We start from the raw sequence: 26,106 nt of genomic DNA, 5'->3' as shown, positions 1-26,106 counted from the left end.
GGCACAAAATACACCCGTCCTTATTTTAAAATATCAAGTTTGGTGACAAGTGGTTGTACGTTTAGCCAATTTTAGAGAACGGACACTGTTAAGACAGTTTTTGCCACTTAACTGGTCATAACTCTTAAGCAATATGGCTAGTTATAGAACCTGTACAATATATTCTGACCAAAATTGGTGATGATAGGACAAAGGATTAAAAAATAATTGATTAGGCAAGACAAAGTTTAGGTAATTTCTATAATTGAAGTGTGATAACTCTTGAGTGACTTAAATTGTTATGGCATTAATGGGCCAAGATGGCTCTAAATATTGATCACCTGATTGGACAAAGGGATATTAAGTCATTGACCAGACAACATACTGGATGAATCCTGCCCTGCGCTGCAGATAAATCAACAAGCAAATTCGTTGAATTGATATCACTCGCCTGATTGGGCTTAGTCAAGGAATGGAAATCAATTGTTGATGAAATATATATATATATGAGTTTGAGTGCAACTGTTTGAAAAAGAAAAAAAAAATTGTATATAATGTAACATTTAGAATTGACTAAGAAACCTAGTTTATGACTCCATGTTACCCAGTTCCAAACTAATCTAAGATTTCATCAAGGCAAACATTCTGATCAAGTTTCATGAAGATTGGTCCAGATATATGCAAAAAATATTATATAGCCTCTAGAGTGTCCACAAGGTTTTTTTAAGATTTGACTCAGTGACCTCATTTATGACCCCACATGACCTACTAGTTTCAAACTATTCCAAGATTTCATCGAGGCATTCTGATTAAGTTTCATGGAAATTAGAGCAGATGTATTGCCTCTAGAGTGTTCCCAAGATTTCTGTAAGATATGAGCTAGTGACCTAGTTTTTGACCCATATGACCCAATTTTAAAACGCAGTCGAAATTTAACCTGGCCATTTTTTATTTTAATCAGACCAAACACCACCATAAAATAGTTTTCGGACAAGATTTTTGAAAGATTTGACCTAGTGACTTAATTTCTTATCACATGTAACCCAGTTTCAAACAGCTCCAAGAGTTCATCAAGGAAAACATTCTGATCAAGTTTCATGAATATAAGACCATACATATTGCCTCTAATGTGTTTCAAAGATTTTTCTAAAATTAGACCTAGTGACCTAATTTTTGACCGCACATGCCCCTTTTTTACAAGCGGTCCATATTTAATCAAGGGGTACATCATGACCAAGTTTGAACATAATCCGACCAATCGTTACAATTCCGGACCAAACATTTCTAAGATTTGACCTTGTGACCTAATTTTCGATCATATGTGACCCAGTTATAAATAAGTCCAAGATTTCATCAAGGAAAACATTCTAATTCAGTTTAATGAATATTTGACCATGTATAATGCCTCTAGTATGTTCCAAAGATTTTTCTAAGATTTGACCTACTGACCTAGTTTTTGATCCCATGTGACCCACTTTTAAAAGTGGTTGAGATATGATCAAGGGGAACATTCTGACCAAGTTTGATCATTTCCTGATCAATGCCTACCAAGATATGGTACCGGACGGACAACGCCAAAACAATATCCCCCTCCCGAAATCTTCCATTCGATGGGGGATAATAACTCCTGTTTTCTTAAACGGGCGTATTAAAACATAAAAAAATGTATTTGTTTAAAACGGTAACTAAGGGCCATAACTCTTGCAATAATTAAGTTGGAGTTATATAACTTGTCACAAGAGAGCACATATTCTATGATTTTAAATCAATAAAGATTATAAAAAAACATGTAATAAAATAAAGAAAATACTCAATAAATTTGATCAATGGGTCACCTAAGGAACATTTCTGTGGAAATATTTTGAAATCAAGTTAATGGTTTTTGAAGCGAGATTTTCCATATAGGAATATAGTAAAAACTAGCCCCGTCCCATGAAACCACTTTTTTATAAGGAATCTGGAATTGGACCTCCCGAAGAACATCCTGTGAAATTTGGTTGAAACTGTCCCAGTGGGTTAGGAGCAGAAGTTGTTTGAAGTAAAGTGTTGTCGGCGGATGGATGACAAACAATCACCTTATCACAATAACTAACGCTTAGCACTTTGCACAGGACAGACAGACAAATGGATAGACAATTGATTACTATAGGGCACCTGCAAAAAAAAATGTATGTGGTAATGCAGTTATTATGTATATTATGTAATTATATATATAAATACTTATGTGACAAAGTCATATCAAGGCAAAATATCGAATTGCTATTTAACAGTTAACTTTACATATAGAGTTCCCACGGGGAGTTTACTTTTTAACGATTGTACTCCACAATATAGAAGGACACAAACTGAACTTTTTTCTCTTTTTTTATTCAAAAACATTCTAACGAGAACTCTAATAGGTGATGGTTATGTAAGTAAAAAGTTATTGTGGATAGTCAGATTAAAATCCCCACTTCTACATGCATTCATGCTATTTACATAAAACAAAAACAATAAAAAAAACATTACAACAAGATGAAACAAGTTCTTAACAATTTTTGAATTCCTCCAATTCATACATTCCAAAAACTTTAACTCTTACTAATAACAAACACCTAGAATGGCCAGCATTCAAACGATAAAGCAACTTAAATATTACTGAAAAGATGTTTATTGTTAAATTAAATTTAGATGGTTCAACTGACCTTACGCCAAATACAATGATGACATGATTTAGGATTAAAAAGAAGAGACGTGAACAAAACAATGTATTGAAATCAAGAATCATTCTACTCAATAAACACACATTCCTAATACCCAAACATTCCTTATACCCTTAAAGTAGCAACCACATAAAATGATACAAAATGATGAATCACTTTAATACTAGAGAAATTATACAACAGTGCCATAAACCATTATAATTGGTTGAAAAATGCTTGGTTTTTAACAATGCAATGCATGAAATAAACACAACTAAGCACTATCGCACATCACAAAAATATATGCCAAAAGTAGGACAGATATGTTGGTCATTATGATCGTGTCGGGACATGGGTTGTGCAGACTAATACACTACATAACTATATTGTTTGATCACAACGCAGTTCTCTAAAACAACAACATGTGACCATTACAAAAATGACACACCTAAAGGATTGTATTGGAATTTAAAGGATATATATCAGTAATGGGTTAATTACACATTCTGATTCATGAAGGCTGGATTTCCAATCTGTTAACAGTCTCAAGCCACAATTCCAATGTTTACCAGTAATATGGATTTTAACAGTCTCAAACCATTTGTACGGCTTTCCAGAGTTACCACTTATATTTGAAGTTCATCTTGAACATGTACTTCATGTTGATCTGTGCAGCGTCATACACTATAAACTCATTATACAGTAAACTGGTTTGCCCCTTATACCCTCCCTGCATGCCCTTCCCCATGGGTATTTCCATACCATCTGGGGTTACATAGGAGCCTGCAGGGTCAGGGCATGTTGACCCAATACCTGAAATGGCAGAAAAAAAAATGTTTGTGATGTTATTATGTAAAATCTAAAGGTCAGTGGTTTCTGGAAATGGAATATTACTCATCAAGTTGACAGTGCTCACCTTACCGCCATGCCAAGTTTGATCTATTTTTAGTGCCATTGGCAGGTTGGTATTCCACTTTCAACCCATGATGAATCTACTCAACAGAATATTGAGCTGCTATCATAAATGATAAAATGAGTTAAGATCAGACAATAAAAAAATATGTTAACTGTGAAAGGCTAAATTTCTTGTTAGTTACATACATACAAATATATATGCCCTTAAAAGCTCATAGGTAAATCCATTTGGTGATTGTTTAAAAAGAAAAGATAATTAGTCTTTGTTAAAGAACTTTGTTCTTCCAATATATTTTTAAATTTGAACCTTAAGCTAAACAAAGAATTTGGTATGGTCTTACCGTCTATAAACAACCCCCACAACACTGGGTCAGCTGTGTTATAATTCAGTAGTGTTCAGTGTGTCAGAGGGATCTCTCTGCCAGAATGTATCTAGCTTAAAACTCATCCCCCTTGTCAGAATGAAACCAAGAATCAATGGAACATGTTGCTTGTTTGGCAGCCACAAACTGCACAACCTACGGTACCATGTATTAATAGCAAATCTAAACCAAGTTTTCAGAAATGCAACCATTCCTACCTTTGCAGCTGTGTTTCCCCTTAGGAAGTTTGTTGACAAATTCTGCTCTGGTACACTCATACCTGCAATCAATTTGTTACACCATTTACAAGTAGAATGCTTTTAATCATTGAAGTTTTCATTCCACATTTCTAACTCTCTAAACATCAGTAGAACCCTTTTTGAGTGGTAAAAAAGCTTGCACTTAATAAGAAAGATTTATACAGACACATTTTCTGACTTGAATAAGTTGCAACAGCTCTAAGCGTTTCTACTTACATATTTCCCAGAGCGACCTCACACAGCATCATTAGGCCCTTGGGTTCCTGTTTGGAGGTGCGGCAGTAGTTGGCACTCTTAGATACCATGTCTGCGAAGTACACGCCCTTCCCAAACATGTAACCAGTCTGAAAGAAAATTGGGTAATCTTCATTCAAACATCACATTACACCCAGTATTCTTTTAAAAAGTGAACGTCTCATTTCTTTTTAATGTGTAAACAAAACTCCCAAACATGTAACCAGTCTGAAAGAAAGTTGGGTAATCTTCATTTTAACATCACAATATTACACTCAGTATTCTTTTAAAAAGTCATATCTTTTAAATGTGTAAACAAAACTTTGAAAAACATGCAGCCAGTCTGAAAGAAAGTTGGGCAATCTTCATTCAAAGATCACAATATTACACTCAGTATTCTTTTAAAACATGAACATCTCATTTTTGTTTTGATGTGCAAACAGCACTTTAAGAAAGGGTTGTTTTTCACCAGGAAAACAGGCCCAAGACATTGTCTCATTCAACACTGTTTCACTCACCACAGGTGCCTCTGGTGGGGCAATCCGAAGACCTTGTGACAGAATACCTCCAAAGTTTGTAGTTCGGGAGCCATGCCATAGTAATTGCCTATTGGGCAGGTCCCTGAATGGCTTGTAGCGCCCAAACTCTCCCTCACGCTTTATCTTCCATATCTACAAGAATGAAACATACAGTCATCTGCTCATAAGAAAAAACAATTACAACCCACAGTAATAACAGCTTACAGAAAACCGGGATGGCAAGCATGAATGTTAGCTTTGCAAAGAGTCTCATATAATGCTTTTCCTGTAAACATCTCTGAACTGTATTGCACAGGTCATCAGGACGCAGTTGAATGAGCTGCTGACATACAAGCAGGGGATCCTGTGCTCAATCCCTGGATAGATGCATATTAACATAAACACATGAACCATAAATGTTATCATGATGAAGCAAATGAAACATCGTAGGCCAACATACCTCCTCAACATCGAGCTCGTACATGGTGTGGGTGGCACCATGCGTGTTCTTTACATAGGTAACGAGGCGATCATACTCTTCCCCAGGTTCAAGGGGCACAATCTCTGTCTTCAACTTCTTGTAATGGCTGTCGATAGGGTCCTCCCCTTCATCTCCACCCTTCAACATGCTGTATGCAACCTGGTGGAAAACAACATACAGGTAGTTGTTATACATGTATCTCATACATTATGAAAGTTGATCCTAAAATACACAGACACTACCTGTGCACATAATCTACAAATGTTTTGAATATGATACTGGTATCAAGCAATTCTTCATCCATCAAAATGAATAAAGTCAGTTTGAACTGACATCATATGTAGTTCAAATAGTTGAGTATGTGAATCCCAGCCATATTCATAAAACAAGTTTCAACTATTTTTTATTGAGGAAAACCTTTAACGGCAATCTGAAATATAAAACAAATAAATAGTTGCACATGTCTTTTTCATTTTCATTCATTGGTTATACAAACAGTTAAGTGGATATAACAGCTCATATACGTCTGTTTAACATATGAAAAACTGATGGAGTTGAATGTAAACAATTTTTTTGACTGTTATCTATAAAGTCAAACATTAAAACATTGTTTATGATACAGAGACATAAAATGATACATTGTTACTTTTCTCTGCAAATAAAAGAATTTTAAAATAGCAGATTTACATTTTTGAAAGAGGTTGGAAACTGAAAACCCCTTTTTTTTTTTAAATAACAGGCCAGTTTCAGAGATCAGATTATAGAAATGCCCAATGAATTCTGTCACACATTTTCGCAATTTGCATTTTGTCAATAATTGTTTGCGATGCAGCACTTAGTAAGTGGTGCTTAAGAGCCATCGTAGTCTATTTACATTGTAGTTTATACATTTTTTTTTTGCCTCTGATGTCATTTTAAAACATACCTCAATTTCCAGCAGGTTATCCAGCATTTCTGTCTTTGTCTTGATAATATCAGAGGTGTCCAGCATGGGTGGTTTCTTCATGCCAAAGTCATGAGGAATGAGCGTATAGAAACGATTACTAGCGTCCAGAATCTTAGTTGGCGTACCCTTCTCCTCAACCAGCTTAAAGATGTAACGAAAGATCATTAGTATCTTAAAGATGACTTCTATTCCACTATCTTTTCCAAATTTCACTGAATTTAACCTTAATTCATACATTTCACTGGCTCATCTTCCAAGAACTGGGAGCTTGCAATTGAGTTCCACCAATACTTCAGTATTAAAACAACCACAGCAGTTATTTTTACAAGTTTAATTATCAAGATAATTATCAGACATTTTCACATTTTGAATATTAAAACCATTTATCACCACTAGTGAGGCAGGAATTGCAGATATGGTACAGATAAACACAGCAGTCTCTCACCTTCTGAGCTTCTGTAAGGACGGCATATGCTGACTTGATCTGCTTCTTCGACAACTTTCCCAGGGGCATTTTCTTCAAATCAATCTACATAAACAGAAATAAATTGCTTTTGATTTCTTCATAATCTATTAAATGATGTTCTATACCAATGCAATCTTGGTAAAAAAGCATCTAAACTCAACAATTAAAACTTTTACTTTCACAAATCAACCCTCTTTGCATCAATATGCATGCAGGAAGCCCCTTAAAAAAATGGGTTCACACCTCATAACATAAATTGATTTTCAAGTTTGCTAGATGGTCAACGGTCTAAAAACTAATTGAGTTACCGTATTTGTCTGACCGACTCTAAAGAAAACTTGTCTCAATCCCAGTCTTTACCTCAAATTCCATCATGGCCTTCTTCATGCTCTCCACATCAAAGATCATGCACACGAGGTCCTGGACGGACGGGGGAAGTTTAGACTTGGAACCCTTCATACTGATCTTCTTCACATCACCTGCATCATCCTAAACAAACCTTGCAAGGATTAGAACATTTCAGAGTTCAATCATTCTTATGACTTTTTTTGGTGTACAAGTTTCTGTAGCAGTAATCACAAAATATGTTGATTGATGGTCATAAGCGTAGATACACTGCTCAACTCTATGGGAATGTTAATTTCAAAAGCTATAACTTACAGGTACAGCTCCTAACCCTATACATACACACATGAAGATCAAAAAAATTATTACATACAATTCTACAAATCATGAATCTATCTATACAAGATATTTCAAAAAATGACCCATTCCCAACCTTGGCAATAAATGAATAATCATACCGCTCCATAGTCAATATCCAGGGGATAGAACTTGTTGGGGTATTTCTTGAAGTCATTCCTGTCCTCCCAAGCGTTACCTGTCTTCTCACCATACAGCCCCTTGAAGTGCTCGATGGCGTTGGCACGGGAACCAAATCTCTCTACCTTGTTGCCCCCGACTGTTGTGCCCACGCGACCCCAGGCTCGAAACACCCACCACCTGTAACATGTTTAAATGCACCATGCTCATACACATTGAATAATCAGATTCAGTTTATTTAAAGAGTATTTTCAACCATCATTAAAGCATGCTCACTTACAGGGATTTGCTGTCTCCCTCTAGGGCCTGTATCTTGTAGTAAGAGTTAGTTCCCTTGACGACATCGACCAATCCTAGGACAGCATTGTAGATGACGTCCTTATCCTGGATCACATGGGCCTTGTCTGCCACACCTATCAGAGGGATGGGAGGGGGCTATTTGTAGAGGGGGTTTTCTCAATGACAATTTATATAATTTTGACAGCCACTTCTTACAAAACAATGTCCCATTTTACATAAAATGTCAAAATAACATCAGTGAGCCAATCTCAGGAATAAACTTTATTTGCTTGTTAACAACATTTATTCTCCTTTTTTTCAGTATCTATTAAAAGTTATAACAGAACTACAAGCATATCGTGATTTTTGAATTTTTATTAACAGATGAGAAATACAGGTGAATCAAGTAAAATCTTACCTGAGTCTGGGTCTACAGCTGCACCTCCCTTCACAGTCATCTTCAGCTTGTCAGGCAGATTCTTGGTGAACATGGTCTCTATAAATGGAAATTCAATTCAGTCCAATCTCATTTCAGCACTTCAGAATGCAATCAAATCACTGCAACCAATACAAGAAATATATGCTACAATATAACAAGAAGCCCATGAGGGCCTATGATCTACTGGCATGGTTCTTGTGTTCATTTTCAATCCAGAGCATACAAAATGTATATGTATGGGTAATAGGCAACAAACATATAGTTCACGTTTTGTGTTTGGGTTAGCTGAAATCGTTGCACGCTCAACATCTGAGGACAGAAAGTGTTGTAAGTTGCATTAACTATTTTAATATGTGCCAAGTCATCTGAGGAAAAAAAATATTTGCTTTCAAAACTGTACTCACGGTCAAAATTTCATTTCTGTAGCTTTAAAATAAAAAAAAGTTGGTCAAAAGGTCAAAGGTCATCCGAGGACAACACTGATGCTCATTTGCAAAACTGCACACATGGTTCAAATTTCATTGCTGTAACTTTAAAATAAACAAGAGCTGTCGTAAGACAGCGCGCTCGACTTCACCGCTTTGACTAAGAAGTGAATACAATAACAATGTAATATTACCACGTTTGGTCTATTTATGTCAAACCTAACTAAAATTATTCAATACATAAGGTGACTTTGATGCTGCCCTCCCACCACCCGAAAAATGACACAAATCATACAAATAACTTGATTTCCCATTATGAAAATGTGGTAAAGAATATATAAATATGCCTTTCAAAAAAAAAAAAAAAAAAAAAAAAAAAAAAAAATATAAAAAAAAATCAAGGGCCATGTAGTATAGCCCTCCTAGTTTTCCCTTGGTAAAAATATGGTTAAGAATGTAAAAATGTCAAAAGAAATTAAAATAAAATAAAAATATTCAAGGGACATAATTTGTATTTAGGGTTAAAATGGAGTTATGTTTCTTGTTGTAAGATGGTTGTAAATAATTTTGAATTTTATTAAGTGCATTGAATGAAAGGTATAGAAGTTTTTTTAATTAAAATCCCAACTTGCCCTTAACTTTTACTTGCCTAAAACTTTAACTTAAGTCAATCAGGGGCCATAACTTGTATTAAGGATATGGAGTTATGTAACCTCATTGGGTGATGGTCCTGAACACTTGTGTGAAGTATTAAGTCAATTGAATGAAGGGTAAAGAAGTTATTAAATAAATATCCCAACTTGCCCTAAAACTTTAACCTGCCCTAAAACTTTAATCTAAGTCAATCAGGGGCCATAACTTGTATTAAGGATAATATGGAGTTATGTTAACTTATTGTGTGATGGTCCTGAACAATTGTGTGAAGTATTAAGTCAATTAAATGAAGGGTATTGGACTTATAAGTGAAAATCCCAACTTGCCCTAAAACTTTAACCGGACGCCGACTCCGACGCCAGGGTGAGTAATATAGCCCACCTATTCTTCGAATAGTCGAGCTAAAAAAGGAGGTCAAAAGGGGTGGGGCCAGCTGTGGCCCCACAGGCATAATTTCAACTGTTTCGCTAGACGGTCATTGTACGATGCTCCACAACAAATATGAGCCTTGTGGTTTGAAACAAGAAGATTTTGAAAATATTTCTTAAATAAGTCTCTAGGAAACTTGTGGCAGTGCCAGTTTTGACCCCAGGGGCATAATTTGAACAACCATGGTAGTGGACCACTAAATTATGCCTTATTCAAAATAGCAAGGGTCTGCATAGCTGGTTCAGACAAAAAGATTTTCAAACATTCCCAATATAAGTATCCCAAACCGGTGAACACTGGGGCGTGGCCAGTAATGACCCCAGGGGCATAATTTGAACAAACATTCACAAGCAAGTGTGCTTAGATGGATGCGCAAACAAACAAAAAGATTTTCAAACATTTCCCAATTTAAGTATACCAAACCTGTGAACCCTGGGGCGTGGCCAGTTATGACCCTAGGGGCATAATTTGAACAAACATTCACAACCAATTGTGTTTTGATGATTGCGTGAACGACAGACACAGGCCAAAAGAGCTAAAGAATGGCTTTTCAACAAGAACAAGGGAGAGTAATTCATAAAATTAACTGCAGAACCAACTAGAAATGTGTCCATAGGACACGGATGCCCCCACTTCGATTTTTTGTCACAGAAAATAAGCCATAATGATTATTCAGGATAATCTGCACAAGGGCAAATCCTTTTCAAAAATTAGATCGGATAAGATATTTTTTAAGTATTGTTGGGAAATAAAGGGCCCTAACTCCTAAATGATTAAAGCGATTTCCATGGCTATCGAACTTGATCAAGGTATTATGGTCACAAACATGTGTTAAAAGTTTGGTGAGGATTGGACAAACAGTTTTCAAGAATTAGATCGGAAACAATCTTCGGGACGTATTTTTCAAGTCTTTTTTTGCAAATAAAGGGCCGTAACTCCTAAATGACAAAAGCGATTTCCATGGCTATCGAACTTGATCAAGATATTATGGTCACAATCATGTATGTAAAGTTTGGTGAGGATTGGACACATACTTTTCAAGAATTAGATTGGAAACATATATTTTTGAAGTATTTTTGGCAAAAAAGGGCCGTAACTCCTAAATGACTAAAGCGATTTCCATGACTATCGAACATGATCAAGATATTATGGTCACAAACATGTGTTTAAAGTTTGGTGAGGATTGGACAAACAGTTTTCAAGAATTAGATCGGAAACAATCTTCGGGACGTACGTACGTACAGACAGACAGACAGACAGACAGACAGACAGACAGACAGACAGACAGACGGACAAGGGCAACCCTATATGCCGCCACTTTGTGGGGGCATAAAAAGCAAGTTGTCTCCCTTTAATCCTAGACTTGACTTTACATGTAAACTTGGCTAAAAATAGACTTCGCTCATGTAGACTTGGCTAAAAATAAACTTAGCTAAAAATAGCATTTTTTTTTTTACACTTTCAAGGCCCATGATCTAGGCATGCATGGGCGGGTCTGGCTGGTTTTCAAAAGGAACCAAGCTCTGGTGGATATCTAAATACTGTACAAGTTTTATCCTGATACAATCAAAACTGATAACTGTATCGTGTTCACAAGCAATTGTTTACAGATGCACTGACGCACACACATATGACGTACACATTACCATCGCATAAGCTCTTCTGGCCGTTGGCCAGTATAGCTAAAAATGTTGGTGTACAATGTTATTTCGAGTGTTCTGATTTCATGTTATTATGGGTGGGCCATTATAAAATGGGTTAGCTGGAGCCCTGTCTTCTATCATTGCAACAAGGCAAATACCCATATATACAACAGTTCTAAATAAGAAGCTCTTATCCTTCAAATATAAGCACATAAATACATTTCTACTATAAAATCAGTGTCCACCTCGTATCTGTCCGCAGGAAAGGCTTAGGAACCTACGGTCATCAGAAGGGGTTTTGATATGGGAAGTTAGAGTGACAGGCTGGCTGGACTCGTGCACAGCCGGAGTATCTACCTCCATAGCATTTACAGGTTAAATAACAAAAGTTTGAATCAACATTAAAAACAAAATTACTGATCTGCTCTTATTCTTCAAATACAAGTACAATTAGTTCTACACTAATATTGGTGTCCATCTCGTGTCTGTCCGCAGGCGGGGCTTGGGAACCTACGGTCATCAGAAGGCGTAATAATATAGGAAGTTTTAGTGACAGGCTGGCTCGGCTCATGCACAGCCCGAGTATCTACCTCCATGTTAAACATGACATGAATTGAATACCAAACTTCACTTACCATCCCTCTTTGAGACACCTTTGCTCTTTCCAATGCTCTTTGTTACGGCCGTCAGGGCTATTCTCTTCTCTGGCTGAATCACAATTTAGCAACACAAATTAAATACAACGCATCATCTTTTATGAAAAGTATCACAATTATATCTTTATTTTTGTATGTCTTAAATTTTGGTTTAATCCGTAGGCATTAGGAATGAACATTCTAAGATTTTGAAATCAAGATGACTCACATCTGACCCCCATGTAGCTATGCTGTGTTGAGTGATAAGGAGGGCAGCCCCGCCCTTGGTGACTTTCTCCAGGAATGTCTCATCTACAACATGTACATCCATTGACTCCGCCTCTTTGATAGACTTGCTCTTCTTGTCTACCTCATCTGGAAATAGTCGGTTCATATGTCATCTTGCTTTCTTAAAAGGGGAACGCAATTAACATATCAAATCAATATGGTAAAACTTTTTTATGATAAAAACCTTAAATCAATACAGATCTTTCTTAGTTTTTAATCATGCATTTTGCATCAAATTTGAAAGAAGATTATGGTGGAACATGATGCATAATACACATCTAATCAAACCATGAATTAACATAATGTTATCCTCAATTTCCATAATTTGCCTCACAAATGTTGATTTCAATGACTTCCTGCACTGAACTAATGAAAGAAACAATTCCACACTCTCCTACCTTTAGTGCTGATTACGGCCGTGGTCTTTTTGTCACACTTAGTGACCACAGTCCCACCCATCCTGGTTACCATGGCAACAATCTCCGCCTTGGGCTTGGTGAACTTGCCTGACAGCAAGAACTTCATCCCCTCCAGCGGGTGAAAGTTCACTCTGTCAAATATGGAAATGGTTCATTTGTGGGGTCGAAAATCACAAGAAGTGAAAATGAGAAATTTTATGTGATTTTTTTACTGATTGGACAATGCTAAAATAGAACAAGAGCTGTCACAGTATGTGACGAATGCCCCCGATTGTGACTTTGACCTATGAACAAGGTCAGTACATGAAAAGTTGATCTTGCCTTTACATGTCAAATACATATGGCAAGTTATTTTAAATTGCCTCTAAACATAAAAAAATACCACCCATAGTTGACAACCAACACTGTTATGTCCTTATATATGCAGCATTCCATTGTGAATAAACACCCAAGTGTGACCTTGACCTTTGAGAAAGGAACACGGGTCTGTCATGCGACACATCGTCTTGGTATGTGGAACACATGTGGCAAGTTATTTTAAAATCTGTCCATACAAGGGAAAGTTACAGCCCGGACACGACAACTTATACTCTATGTCCTTATATGCAGCACTCTGTTGTGAATAAACATCTGAGTGTGACCTTGACCTTAGAGGTAGGGACACGGGTCTTGCACGCGACAAGTCATCTTGGTATGTGGAACACATGTGGCAAGTTATTTTAAAATCTGTCCATACAAGGGAAAGTTACAGCCCAGACACGACAACCTATACTCAATGTCCTTATATGCAGCACTCCATTGTGAATAAACACTAAGTGTGACCTTGACATTAGAGGTAGGGACACGGGTCGTTCACGCGACACGTTGTCTTGGTATGTGGAGCACATGTGGCAAGTTATTTTAAAATCTGTCCATACATGGGAAAGTTACACCCCGGACATGACAACTTATACTCTTATGTCCTATATGCAGCACTCCATTGTGAATAAACACTAAGTGTGACCTTGACCTTTGAGGTAGGGGCACGGGTCTTGCACGCTACACGTCATCTTGGAATGTGGAACACATGTGGCAAGTTATTTTAAAATCTGTCCATACAAGGGAAAGTTACAGCCTGGACACTAGTTATTGAGCCGGACACACGGACGGACGGAAGGACGGACAGACGGACGGTGCGATTTTAATATGCCCACCTTCGGGGGCATAAAAACACATAGAACAAGAGCTGTCATAGAGACAGCGCGCTAGACTATCCCGCCGCTTTTCGGTGTATGGATTGAAAACATTTGGCGAAACATGCATGGATCACTGTTAGATTAGATTTCAATGCAATACATGATGTGCCGAGATATTTACATGAATTGAATTGAAAATATTTGAGGTGGTACACAAACTTTAACGTAAATTCTAAGTCGAAAAAGGGGCATAATTTTTTCAAAATACTTGATAGAGTAACCTCCTCCTGTGTTCAGGTTGGGGGTATGATGGTGAACAAGCGTGCAAAGTTTCAAAGCCAGATGTCAATGGACTTTGAAAATATTTGAGGTGGTACAAAAACTTTAACATTAATTCTAAGTTGAAAAAGGGGCAAATTTTTTAAAATGCTTGATACGAGTTACCTCCTCCTGTGTACTGGTTGGGGGCATGATGGTGAACAAGTGTGCAATGTTTCAAAGCCATATGTCAATGGACTTTAAAAATATTTGAGGTGATACGCAAACTTTAACATAATTTCTAAGTAGAAAAAGGGGCATAATTTTGTCAAAATATTTGATAGAGTTACCTCATCCTGTGTACAGAGTGGGGGCATGATGGTGAACAAGTGTGCAAATTTCATAGCCAAATGTCAATATCTGAGGTGGTACACAAACTCTTACAAAAACTTTAACATAAGTGGTTACGCCGACGCTCGGGTGACTAGGATAGCTCTCATTATTCTTCGAATAGTCGAGCTAAAAATTATCAAAGCAGATCTGTGGTTTGGAAAGGGAAGAAAGAAGTTTCTGTCAGTGTGCACCAGTGCTCCAGATAACATTTTGAGGTAAAGAGTCTTTATTCCCTCCTGAGAACCCCTTAACCAGTATTTCCAAGTCGAAAAATAAAGAGCAATCATTTGAAAAATACAGTTATCTAACTTGGTAATTCAAGTAGGTTGTCTCCTTGTATAAAGTCTCAATGCAAGGCATCAAGTAGTTGTTTAGATATTAATCTACTTGTGCTTACATGCAAAACCTTAACCAGAATTTCTATGACAAATAATAAAGGGCAATTATTGCATTAAATGCACGAAAGCAGTTATCTTCCTCAATAAATTAAGAACGTTAGATGGTTGGGAGCCCTTGTAAAAAGTTTCAATGCAATACATCTAGTAGTTGCTGAAATATTGACTTAAATGTGGTTACATGCGAAACCTGAAACAGAATTCCTAAGTCTAATAATAAAGGGCAATAATTTGCATTATATTCAAGATAGAGTTATCTAACTATTAACTAAGTGATACTCAACAGTTCATCGGAATGCATTGGATCTTACAATGCATACTACAACACAGAAATAATTCTTTATTCATTTCACAGTACTTCAGTGCTTAATAACATTGCAGTACAAATATTTGTAAATGAATAGCAATGCAAAGACATACGCGCCATCTACGGAATCCAGCGAAGAGCTGACTGGTCCCTCTGTGGTCCGTGCCGTCACTGCAGGAAACACTCGGTCCCGTTTTACATATTTGTACTTCTTCCTACATAAATGCACATGGTCCTTATCATAACACACTCTAACAATGAGCAAAATGAGCAGTATTTTACAGGATTATGAGTATTTACCATAATATATTAACTAAATATGAACTGATCCAACAATTTAAGAAACATATTTTATCAAAGAAATTATTTTATTATATGCTTTTTGGTGGTTTATAGAGATCTATAAGTGAAACAAAATTGATATTTCAATGTTTAAAACAGTGAATGTATCACTTTGGTATTCACCGTTTTGAAATTTTGGACACAATTTCAACGAAGTCATTTCCGAAAAGATGTTATGAGTGCATACAAATTGAAAAAAAATCTAAAAAAGTATAAATAATTGAACTTGACCATAAGTGAAAAAGTAAAATTAGTATAAATAACTGAACTGGAGAACATTAAACATGAATATCATACACGTTGCAATGCCACACACGAAATATATATTTTGGTGCTCACTAGGTGAAATATATTATGCTCTTACACTGAATCAAACAAAAATCTACTTGCTACATTACTCTTAAATACAACAAACATACAAGATTTCTGCATCATGGTATTCTTTGGGTATTTTGAAAGCCTTGCGTTTGGGTGTCATGGTCTTGTGGATACACTTTGTCCACTCTGTCATGTTGCCAGTACATCTGTACCCATCAGCCCTGGAAATAGAAATGAAACAAGATAATGCACCATTGATAACTCAAGTCTGAACATTTAGCGCTTACACATACTTTGTATATATACATATTAGTAACTTTTGTTATTAATAATTGTGTTTGCATAACTTTCAGTTATGCACTCTTTGCCATGTTTTTTTTGTACTCAGTAATGCACTCAAACGATCAGCTAGCATGATAAATCCTTCCATTATCTTACTTTAGTGTTTATGATCATGTCCCACCAGAAGGATTGCAAGATGAGAAGGGATTGAATCATTAAAAACAACCTTTGGCAAAAAATTAAGGCCAAATTTCCTTCAAACATTTATTGACATGGGCACTGGCTTATACAGAGACAGTCACCTCAATAGAATGTTATCATTTATTCTTGCTTTTGCTTTACTACACCTTTAGTTTGACAGCTAGGTTGCTCCCAAAAAATGCTGATTTAATGGCTAAGTAAAGCAAAAATAAACAATAAGAATTACTTATTCTACTCACATGTACACAAGCTGACCATCCTTACACTCGGGACACTTCTCAATGGCCCCGAATGCCATACAGTCTGCTACACGGTCCAGCAGCTGAAAAATATGGTAGCAGTAAGTTCAACAGTTTTAAATGATACTTTTATTCAATGGTATTAGTATTTCTAGATACGGTTAAACACCGTTGGCTCGATTACATTGTTGACCAATTTCTTTCTACTGAAGGTAAGCATTCCCGCTTGGCTCCAATTTCCAGAGGCTCAAGGTATTTTCGTCGGTCCCATGGAGATCGAGCCAACGAGGTTTGACTTTAGTTTTTAAGTAACAGCTTCGGCAAAATAGTAAATTTCTACACCAGTTATACCACTGTCATTTTTGAGAAAAAACAGATTTATTTTCAGCAAAAGATCTAGTCCATATATCAGATACCAATGATCAATGACTACACAATAACTTCAATATGGTTATTTGTACTCACTCGACTACATGTTCCATTTGTTTCATCTAAACAATAACCATCCCTTACGTTAACACTATTGAGACAACTGTACTAGCTGTGCAAGTGAAAGTTAGAACTTTCAACCACTATATGGAAAGAAATGAAGTGTAAACCTTGCTCTCTCCGGCGGGAATGTCCTGTTTATTGAGCTCCAATAGCAATTTGAGGGCTGAATTGTTGACTTCCCGCTGGAGGCCATCTCGAAACTTCCATAACAGCTGACTCTGTTCCTGAATACATAGTAAACACATATAAACAATAAATGACAAAAGCGATTTCCATGGCTAAGGAACTTGATCAAGATATTATGGTCACAAACATGTGTTTAAAGTTTGGTGAGGATTGGACAAACGGTTTTCAAGAATTAGATCGGAAACAATCTTCGGGACGTACGTACGTACAGACAGACAGACGTACGTACAAGGGACAAGGGCAACCCTATATGCCGCCACTTTGTGGGGGCATAAAAATGTGCCACCCCCATGGATGCAGCCAGTTGTTTAAGCAGACACAGCTATGGTGTCATACTTCCTGCCAGGTTACATTGACAATATTATCTGGTTCATTCCTTTATGTTTTTCCTGAAATGTGTATTGTAACACATCTGAATGGAGTACTGACCTTGAGAGCCTTCTCCTCCGCTGTCTCTTCCTGTTTCTTCTTCTTCCCACCAGAACCCTGCGCCTCCTCACCCTTCCTCTTTTTACCTGCAGCACTGAAAACACAAAATAAGTCAACTTAATTTAGCAACCTCCATGTCATTGACTGTTACTTCAAAATAGCATTGACAAATCACCTGCCATACCACAGATGTCCATCCTTTTATCTTTTTTTGTCATTTGTGTTCTTTAATCATGCTACTGATTCTATACTAATTGGGTTATACAGTGGAAACTCACTAAACCGGACAAGGTCCAGACTGGGCAAGATTTCCGGTTTAGTGAGGATTCCGGTTTAGTGAGGATTTGATGTACGGAGTAAGTTTACTCAAAATATTAACTGAGATAACCTTTAAAGGGAAGTTGACGTTTAGACGGAGGTTGAGACATGATTAAAGCACATGCAAAAGTGATAATCATAATTAAACATTTCTGCGTTTTTATAATCATCTTTTTTTCAAAGTCTTAAAATAAAACAACTCGCGTAATAATTTAATGCTTGTTAAGTATGTTTGATAGTTTAATTAACGCACCGCTCTAATTTGATTCAATCATAGAAACAACCCTCCAAAATGATCACTTAATAACCGTTTCTGGTTCTTTATTTTCTGCAACAAACAAATTAATGTTTCAATCAATTTCCTTTTCACAAGTTTGATTATCGCGCGGCAGTCAATCCACAGCGCAATCATCATTACTGATTATCAAGTTAACACAACATCACAGGTGCAATATTTAACGACGCACCGGCTGTCAAAACAAAGTGACAAAGTGACACGCGATTCGCGAATTCCTAATACACAAAATCATTTTGACATGTTTGAACAAATATACGTCCGCTTTTGTGAGGTTAAATAACGTTGACAAGTAACAAATTTTCTTGAAAATAGAAGGGGAAAACCGGGACTCTGAAAAAAGTCCGGTATCCCGAGGATTCCGGTTTAGTGAGTTTCCACTGTATTACATTTCAATATTCTTTCTTAAAATCAACTAACAGCTAGTTTGCTAAAGTAAGTTTTAATACCTTTTTTCACCCTTTCCCAGCTTCTCTATCAGCGTGTCCTTATCTTCCTTCTTAAGACCTTGAAATCCTTTTATCCTGAAGCAGATTTTTTTTTTAAAGTGAAGATTTATCTTTTTATGTAGAAGTACAATGTTAGCATCAAATTAAGAACACCTTATGCATGAAAATGCTGTTACAAGCTGTATTTTACTAGATAATTGGATAAACAAAGACAAACTTGTCCATTAAGCCATGATGTCATGATGATGACAGCTGATAAGCCATACTTGTCTGGGTTCATGTCTGTAGAGAAGCCAAGCTCATCACGATTGTCCACAAAACAGTCTACATGGTGCCACAAGTCTACTGGTCCATACATCACCGCACGCTGACTTTCATAGTCCTTCTTTGATATTCGCACTTCACCCTTCAAATACATATGTATCATTATTATCTTTAGCATAAAATACATGGGTGAAAGTTGCAAATTTTCAAAATAATGAAAAATTAAGCTGGGGGCCGCAGGGCAAAGCCCTGGCCAGGGGTCCAAGGGGCCGGAGGCCCCTGGAAGCGCCAGAAATTTAGCATTTTAAAACACATTTCAAAGCCTTTCCTGTCTTTTAATCAAATCTATGCTGTATATTTATAATATTTCTGGCAGCTTTTGTCAACATACATGTACATAAGGCCCCTGACAGAAATATCCCTCAATACTTCAATTCTTGCTCATTAATCAAGAATTCATTTAACTCTGTAACTCATTCAATAAAAGTTAAAAAATGAAAAGCAGAATACATTTAAAGATTTATATTGAATGGTAAAACACCAATCGGACCATTTCACACCCTTCGAATCGACTTTTGACAGCCATTGCCACATCCATTTGTTTTTCGCAGGCTGTTCAAGCTCTTTAGTATTATACCCTGGGGGTACAAACTTCATTGTTCGATTTTGACAGCAGTATTTCGATTTATTTGATTGTTTATTTTTGCCTCCAATTTGCGGTGTGTCGTAAAAGTCGTAAAGGATACTGACCATAAATATTCGGCGAAAACCGGCTTTTTCCGCCATCCAAGTTTTTGTTGGCGCGGAAACTGCCGAGGTTATTCGGAGAACATTGGAATGACTATGCTTTTTTACAAAAAGAAACGACTATTTTCGGAAACGTTCGGCTGATATCGCCGACAGTATTTAACCACTTATGACAACGCTATTTATAGACCGAAATTGGGAAACCAGAAAATTTAACTTTGTTTTATCTTCGATTTTGAGTAGATCGCGATGATTATGATGGGGTTTGGGGTACCCCCTCCACCCCCCTGAAAAACTCCACGGATTTACACGATTCAGAAAAATGACCCCTGAGAAGACCGAAAATACGGAATTCCGTATTAATACGGAAAACTTTCACCCATGAAAATATTGTTTTTAAAATATACTAGGTAAGACTTTAATTCTTGGTTATTTTGGATTTGAAAAAGCAACTTGAACTGTAGAATGGATTTGTACCAACAATAACAAAACTGAAAGCACATTTCTTCATTGTCAGTTTGTAAATAACAAGTGCAGTCTCCACCAAGTATCTTAAGTCTACTTTGAATAACAGTCAAAATACGAATATGTATACTGGTTAGGTCCCAATTTGTTTGGCTCAAAGTAGGCTGACCTTTTGGATAAAATAAGTCATTAACTTTATCACAGTTCAATCCATTAAGACTGCAACAATAATTTTTATTCTAAATTGAGGCTTTGGCCTTTTGACTGAAAGTCTGGTGGTGCCATACGTTTTAGCCTATACAGATACACTATACAGATACAAAGATAAAAACAAACAGTCCCACACACACCTTGGCAATTTTGTCCTCACATCCCCGGCACTTGGCGGCCCCAGACTTGGCATACTCAGTGGTAAAGTCAGAGACTGGTATGCCACTGGTTCCTGCATCCCCAGCTGCCCCACCCTCACCTACAGGCAATAAAAGAACTTAGCTATAGCCCACGGCTATCACATGGTCCTGCATACATATTGGTTTAAAATAAGGAGTGCATACATGGAGTCCAGCCAGTTTTAACTTGAATTTGTGTTTCCAACTTGGTTGAAATTGGTGTTTATGCTTGTTTTGATCATAAATTTTCCTTGGTGCTTTCTTTGTCTGTTAGTGTTTGTTGCTTTAACATAATGAGATTGTGTACTTTCTTTCTCATACTTTTTATTCTTCAGTTTTTCTTGACGTTTTCTTTAAAATATTAACGTTAATAGAGCAAACAGATGCTTGTTTTTCTACAGGGGCGGAAATGTAATACTTATACAAATCATTCCCATTACAATTTTTTTAAACAATACCTTTCATATTTGAGTACTTATAATGTTCAAAATTTATGCTTTACCTCCAAGTTGCTCCTTGATTTTCTGCTGATCTTCCCATCGAAGGCCATCATAGCCGTAGATTTCATGGGTGCCACCGCAGCGAGCTCGTTTCCAAAAACATTTGAAATGAAACCAGTTTGGAATCTGCAAACAAAAAATGGGGGAAATAAAAAATCTTTTACCATACTTGCTTTTTGGGTTTATATCATCATTCTAAGAATACTTTATTTCTAAATAAAAACAAAGATTACAATGCAGATAATGTATTGTGTTAATCAGTAAACGCATCTTTATGTATAAGGACTTATCCAGAACTTATCAGTTGAACTTTTTCATAGAATTAGAAAGGTACATTAATAGAACATCCTCTATGACAAACCAAACTTTAAAAAGACTTACCTTCCCATCGAACATAGGTGACTGAAAAGAAAAACAGATAAATAATAATTAATAATCAAGTTCCAATTGATGAAATCAAAATTTATGACTAAAAACAATCAGATTGGCCTATATCCGACCCATTCATATTTGTCTATAGGAAAATATTAAAAAGAACAGTTTGATTACTAAAAAATAGTAGAAGAAGCAGTAAACTAAAAGGAAAACATCTTCTTCATATTTCTCTCAATAATAATGTCAGAGCCGGAGTTAAGGTCATTCAATGCTCAGTGGGTCAAATAACATTCTTGCACTATGATATAATATACAGATATTTAAGTATAAAGGCTGTTTATAATTGCAGTCAAACTGAATGTTCACTGAATGTTCATTTACTGACATCAAAGATAATACTGATGGTTAAATAAAAATAGATTGTTTCAATATTACTCTAATACCAATTGATAATATGTGGATAGTTGTATTTTAGTTGTGTCTGGTAGAGAGACTCATATGTCTACCTCACCCCCTCCAAGACCCACCCTAGCTCCACAATACAAAATTATTTCCAGCACCTCCGAATGTCTATCTAAAGAGTCTTGTTTGAATATAATCTCATGTTCAACTAAGTCAATCATAATTTTGCAGCCAAAGCCTAAATCAAAACAAAAACTCATAAGTGAATTCATTTATTCTATAAATATTATTTTTGCTAAAACCCCCCATTTAAGATCTCCTTGAATATAGATAGCCATTCATACATAAACAGAAATGCACAAACCTCTCTTGTTATAAAGGCATATTTGTATCTGTACAGTTATATGTTTTGCACTATTTCTTGGAATTCTTTAGAGGAATGACGGTGCTGTTGGTGTTTCATGTGCACAATTAGTGAACAAATTGACACATGATGAAACCACTATCTACCCCACTCCCATTTTATTACCGCTAAGAATATCCATTTACGCTTCAAATGTTCTTTTGAAATAAATACAAGAAATAATTTTATTCATTTCTAACAAGTTATTGACAGGATCCGTAGTATCAAGAAAACAATTACAGCAGCCCTGAACTCTCATTATTGTAGCTTCCTCTGATATGTTCAATTACTACTCATGTTTTCCTTATTTATATCGTAATTGATAAATCATAACAATTTTCATGGAAAAGAGTAATTAATGCAAACACAATTTAGATACGTTCTCTGAATTTGACCAAACAAACATGGCAGTGTTCAGCGTATTGAAGTTTCATCGAAAATGGTGTTATTTAACTGAACCATCAACGACCAAAATATTCCAAACACTTTATACCATTTTATACATGACCACAAGCTACAAATTTTACAGAATTTGGCAAACTTGATAAACAATCAAAACATGTAAGTGTTTCATGTTATCTGAACATGTTTGTTTTATACATAATCAGTCATCAAAATTAGTCTTTTGGATGAACAAGCCTGAATACATATACTTCTGCTAGGAATAGCATTTTAAAGAAGCCCTGCGGTATAAAACCCAGAAATTGAGCAAGCCCAGAAACCATTTTACCAGTGCATTTCACCTTGCAGGCTTGTGCTAATTTCGACCACTGCATAATGACAAACAAATACGTGTTTGATAGTAGGCATTAATTTTTACATAGTAATAATAAAAGATTATTTCAAAATTGTTGCGCATTGATTCTTCTTACAAGGAATCCGCTTGCTACTTTCAGCTCGCTGGTGGACGCCTCGAGTCTGCCATGCTCATAAAATAGTCAGGACTTTACATTGCAGGTCAACTACTCATTAATATACCTTCATTATTTGACGACTGTTAATAATAGTTAGGTGCATTTCATATTTAAAAAGTATACAAGGTGCAATTTTGAACTGTTTATACATACATGCCATATTTTCTGGAGACCATTCAGGGGGATTTGTTCAGAAAGGCTGAAAATTCAGGGGGATTTTGGTAGTATTCAGGGGGATTTTTTAGAAGGTCTAATTTGGCAAAATTTCAAAGTATTTTAAGACGCAAGTACGAAAAAAAAACAAATTGCCATATTTTTGAAAGGCTCCCCAGGGGATTTTGTCCAGAATTCAAGGGGATTTGGGTCACAATACCAGAGGCTTTTCATCATTGCCATGTAGCGCTATGGCGCACGTGCCAATTCACCTTGTTTACCCCTTTTTCAAGCAGTTCAACAATAGACAAGACACAGCCATTTGCATAATAAAAGCACTCACAATACTTACAAAATACAATACTTCATAGAAAAATATATTTCAGAAACAATTTAATGGGCTTACCATCCTCTTAAATTGGATAATGGAACAAATTATCAATATTTTTCATTTCAATTCCCAAATGTTCATATTTGTTTGCTTTTGATCAAAAGCAAATGCATAATTTTTTATATAAGTTCATAAACATATCTCCTTTTGGCATTCATCAAAAAATAAAAACATCAACACCATAAAAAATAAATACTTGTCATTTCATCCGAATTGTCTACTTTCAGTTTCTCTTCTGAAGTTCTGTTATTTTCTGATATTTGCGATGAAGGTCAATGTCATGTATGTAAACATTTATGTGAGGCATATGATAACAAAGAACAGCATTGTCTATTAGTTATTTTAATCCTTTTCTTCACCGAATAATTTACTGTCACCTTTAAATTATTAATCCTTTTGATCCCAACGACACATGTTTTGAAGAACTTTTTAATTTGTTACATCCTCCCTGATTGGATAAAAATTATAGTTAAACCAATGAAAATCGACCTTTTATCTGACCAGTCTAATTTACATTTCTTTCGCAAATTCTGTCAGCTTCAATCAGAACAATGCATGAAATGTGCCTTGCTGATGTATTAAGGCCCAAAAAAAAATTAGGTTCGTTTCCGGTCTCCTTCCCAAAAAAAAGAGGGTAGGTAGGTAGGCATTTATTTTTATTTTTTTTTGGGGGGGGGGGGGGAAGTGATCTAGAATAGAAGGCGGCTGACTTTTATTCAAAAACAACCATATTAACTGCGTATGAGACAATTTTAAAAGGTACTAAAGCATAAAATGTAAATACAAGTCCATTCATTTATTAAGAACTGTATAATGTGTATTAATTATAATGTATAGATATACATTTTCTAGAATATAAATGCATGTATTGTTGAACATGTTTGTCTGTATGACAGATGTCGAAAAAGAGTGCCTCAGATTTGTCAATTTTTCATATTTACCAATTTCACATTTGTGCTATAATGCTATTCTTATATTTGATAGAATATTAAAATTCCAAACATTGTCAGAAGCTGTTTTTGTCACTTCAATGATCTCCGAAGTACACCTGACCCGTGTTCACAAAGCGTTTCCATTCTCAACTGAATTAAGAGTATGAAACTTAATTTCTTATTTAAATCTCAAAAATATGTTTAGTACTAAATTTAAGACACTATTTGAAAGTGATAATTAGGTACTGGTTATCTGACTTATTTGGAGTTTAAACCTGAGGTTTGGTAACACTGATATCAAAATTTCATACTCAAACTCAATTGAGATCCATAAATGTTTTGTGAACACATGCCAGTTCTAATTACACATCCACAAGCTGGCTACTTCACTTTATGCTGAGAAAAATCAACATTTTTCTCAAAAAATGTTCATGGAATGGTATGACCTGCTGTGATATGACAGAATATAGTACTTAATACTATATCACTTCAAGTTCTCACAGAAGACTACAAAGTGAAAATGGTGTTTTTATATTTATAATTCAAAACATGAAATTCAAATAGGTGTTGTTAAAACACACCATCAGTTGATAATCCAATTAAGCTTAAGGACAAGACGGGCAATATAACTGTAAACAGGCTAATATAATTAAACCCTTTGATAAATTTGCGTAATTTTAAACACTTTTTTTTTATTCCAAGGGATATTCATCCCACTCCGGGAGACCGGGAGATGGGTCGAAATTCCGTGGGGATTTTTTCCACCACCGGGGGATATGGCATGTATGTTTGTAGAACGTTCAACCAATTATATTGATTTTACCTTTTTTAGGACAGAAAAAGGACTAAAATATAAGTGCCTTACCTCATTTAAAAAAAACATGAAACAAATCATATAAAATCCAGTTAAAGTCGGATCTTTCTCAAATAAAAAGTGTTTGCATTCTTATGCCTGGAATAAAATGAAAATGCATCAACATTGTTAATGTCAGAATTGATTAAAAAAAATATTGGTACATGCATGTTTTTAACTAGAAAACAACAACGCCTCTTTACCTGCACCATAAAGTATTCCCTATTATTACTTAGACCAAACCTAGCTTACCATTAACTTTAGGGAAAGCACACGTGAGGTCTTTTATTAAGCAGTATATCAAAGTACGTCTTGCTTCTTCTACAGCTGATCTCGAACTCCCCGTGATGTGCTCACAGACCAG

General features: G+C 35.9%; 1 protein-coding gene across 1 annotated transcript; it reads right to left on the bottom strand.

The window, feature by feature from the left end:
• Positions 1-2,325: 2,325 nt before the first annotated feature.
• LOC128209152 (poly [ADP-ribose] polymerase 1-like) lies at positions 2,326-26,106 on the bottom strand. Its single transcript, XM_052913051.1, has 25 exons — positions 25,995-26,106; positions 21,701-21,721; positions 21,322-21,445; positions 20,781-20,899; positions 19,221-19,360; positions 18,955-19,029; positions 17,893-17,986; positions 17,385-17,501; positions 16,786-16,868; positions 16,165-16,284; positions 15,517-15,618; positions 12,855-13,006; positions 12,398-12,543; positions 12,169-12,241; positions 8,362-8,439; positions 7,945-8,077; positions 7,646-7,844; positions 7,203-7,331; positions 6,822-6,905; positions 6,356-6,517; positions 5,410-5,589; positions 4,950-5,102; positions 4,414-4,541; positions 4,156-4,217; positions 2,326-3,473 (listed from the first exon to the last, which is right to left on the bottom strand). Exons 1-25 carry the CDS (start codon positions 25,995-25,997, stop codon positions 3,280-3,282), a joined length of 2,871 nt encoding a protein of 956 aa, XP_052769011.1. The 5' UTR covers positions 25,998-26,106; the 3' UTR covers positions 2,326-3,279.

Source organism: Mya arenaria, chromosome 11, assembly GCF_026914265.1.
Source record: "Mya arenaria isolate MELC-2E11 chromosome 11, ASM2691426v1".
In the NCBI taxonomy this organism is placed as follows: domain Eukaryota; kingdom Metazoa; phylum Mollusca; class Bivalvia; order Myida; family Myidae; genus Mya; species Mya arenaria.
The sequence above is the reverse complement of the archived record's forward strand: the minus strand, read 5'-3'. Positions and strand labels throughout refer to the sequence as shown.

Excerpts from the sequence above, each read along its gene's own strand:
- LOC128209152 (XM_052913051.1), bottom strand. Across the intron at positions 6,518-6,821 it reads TCCTTACAGAAGCTCAGAAG|CTGGTTGAGGAGAAGGGTAC; the intron begins GTGAGAGACTGC and ends TACATCTTTAAG. Across the intron at positions 5,103-5,409 it reads ACGAGCTCGATGTTGAGGAG|ATATGGAAGATAAAGCGTGA; the intron begins GTATGTTGGCCT and ends TCATTCTTGTAG.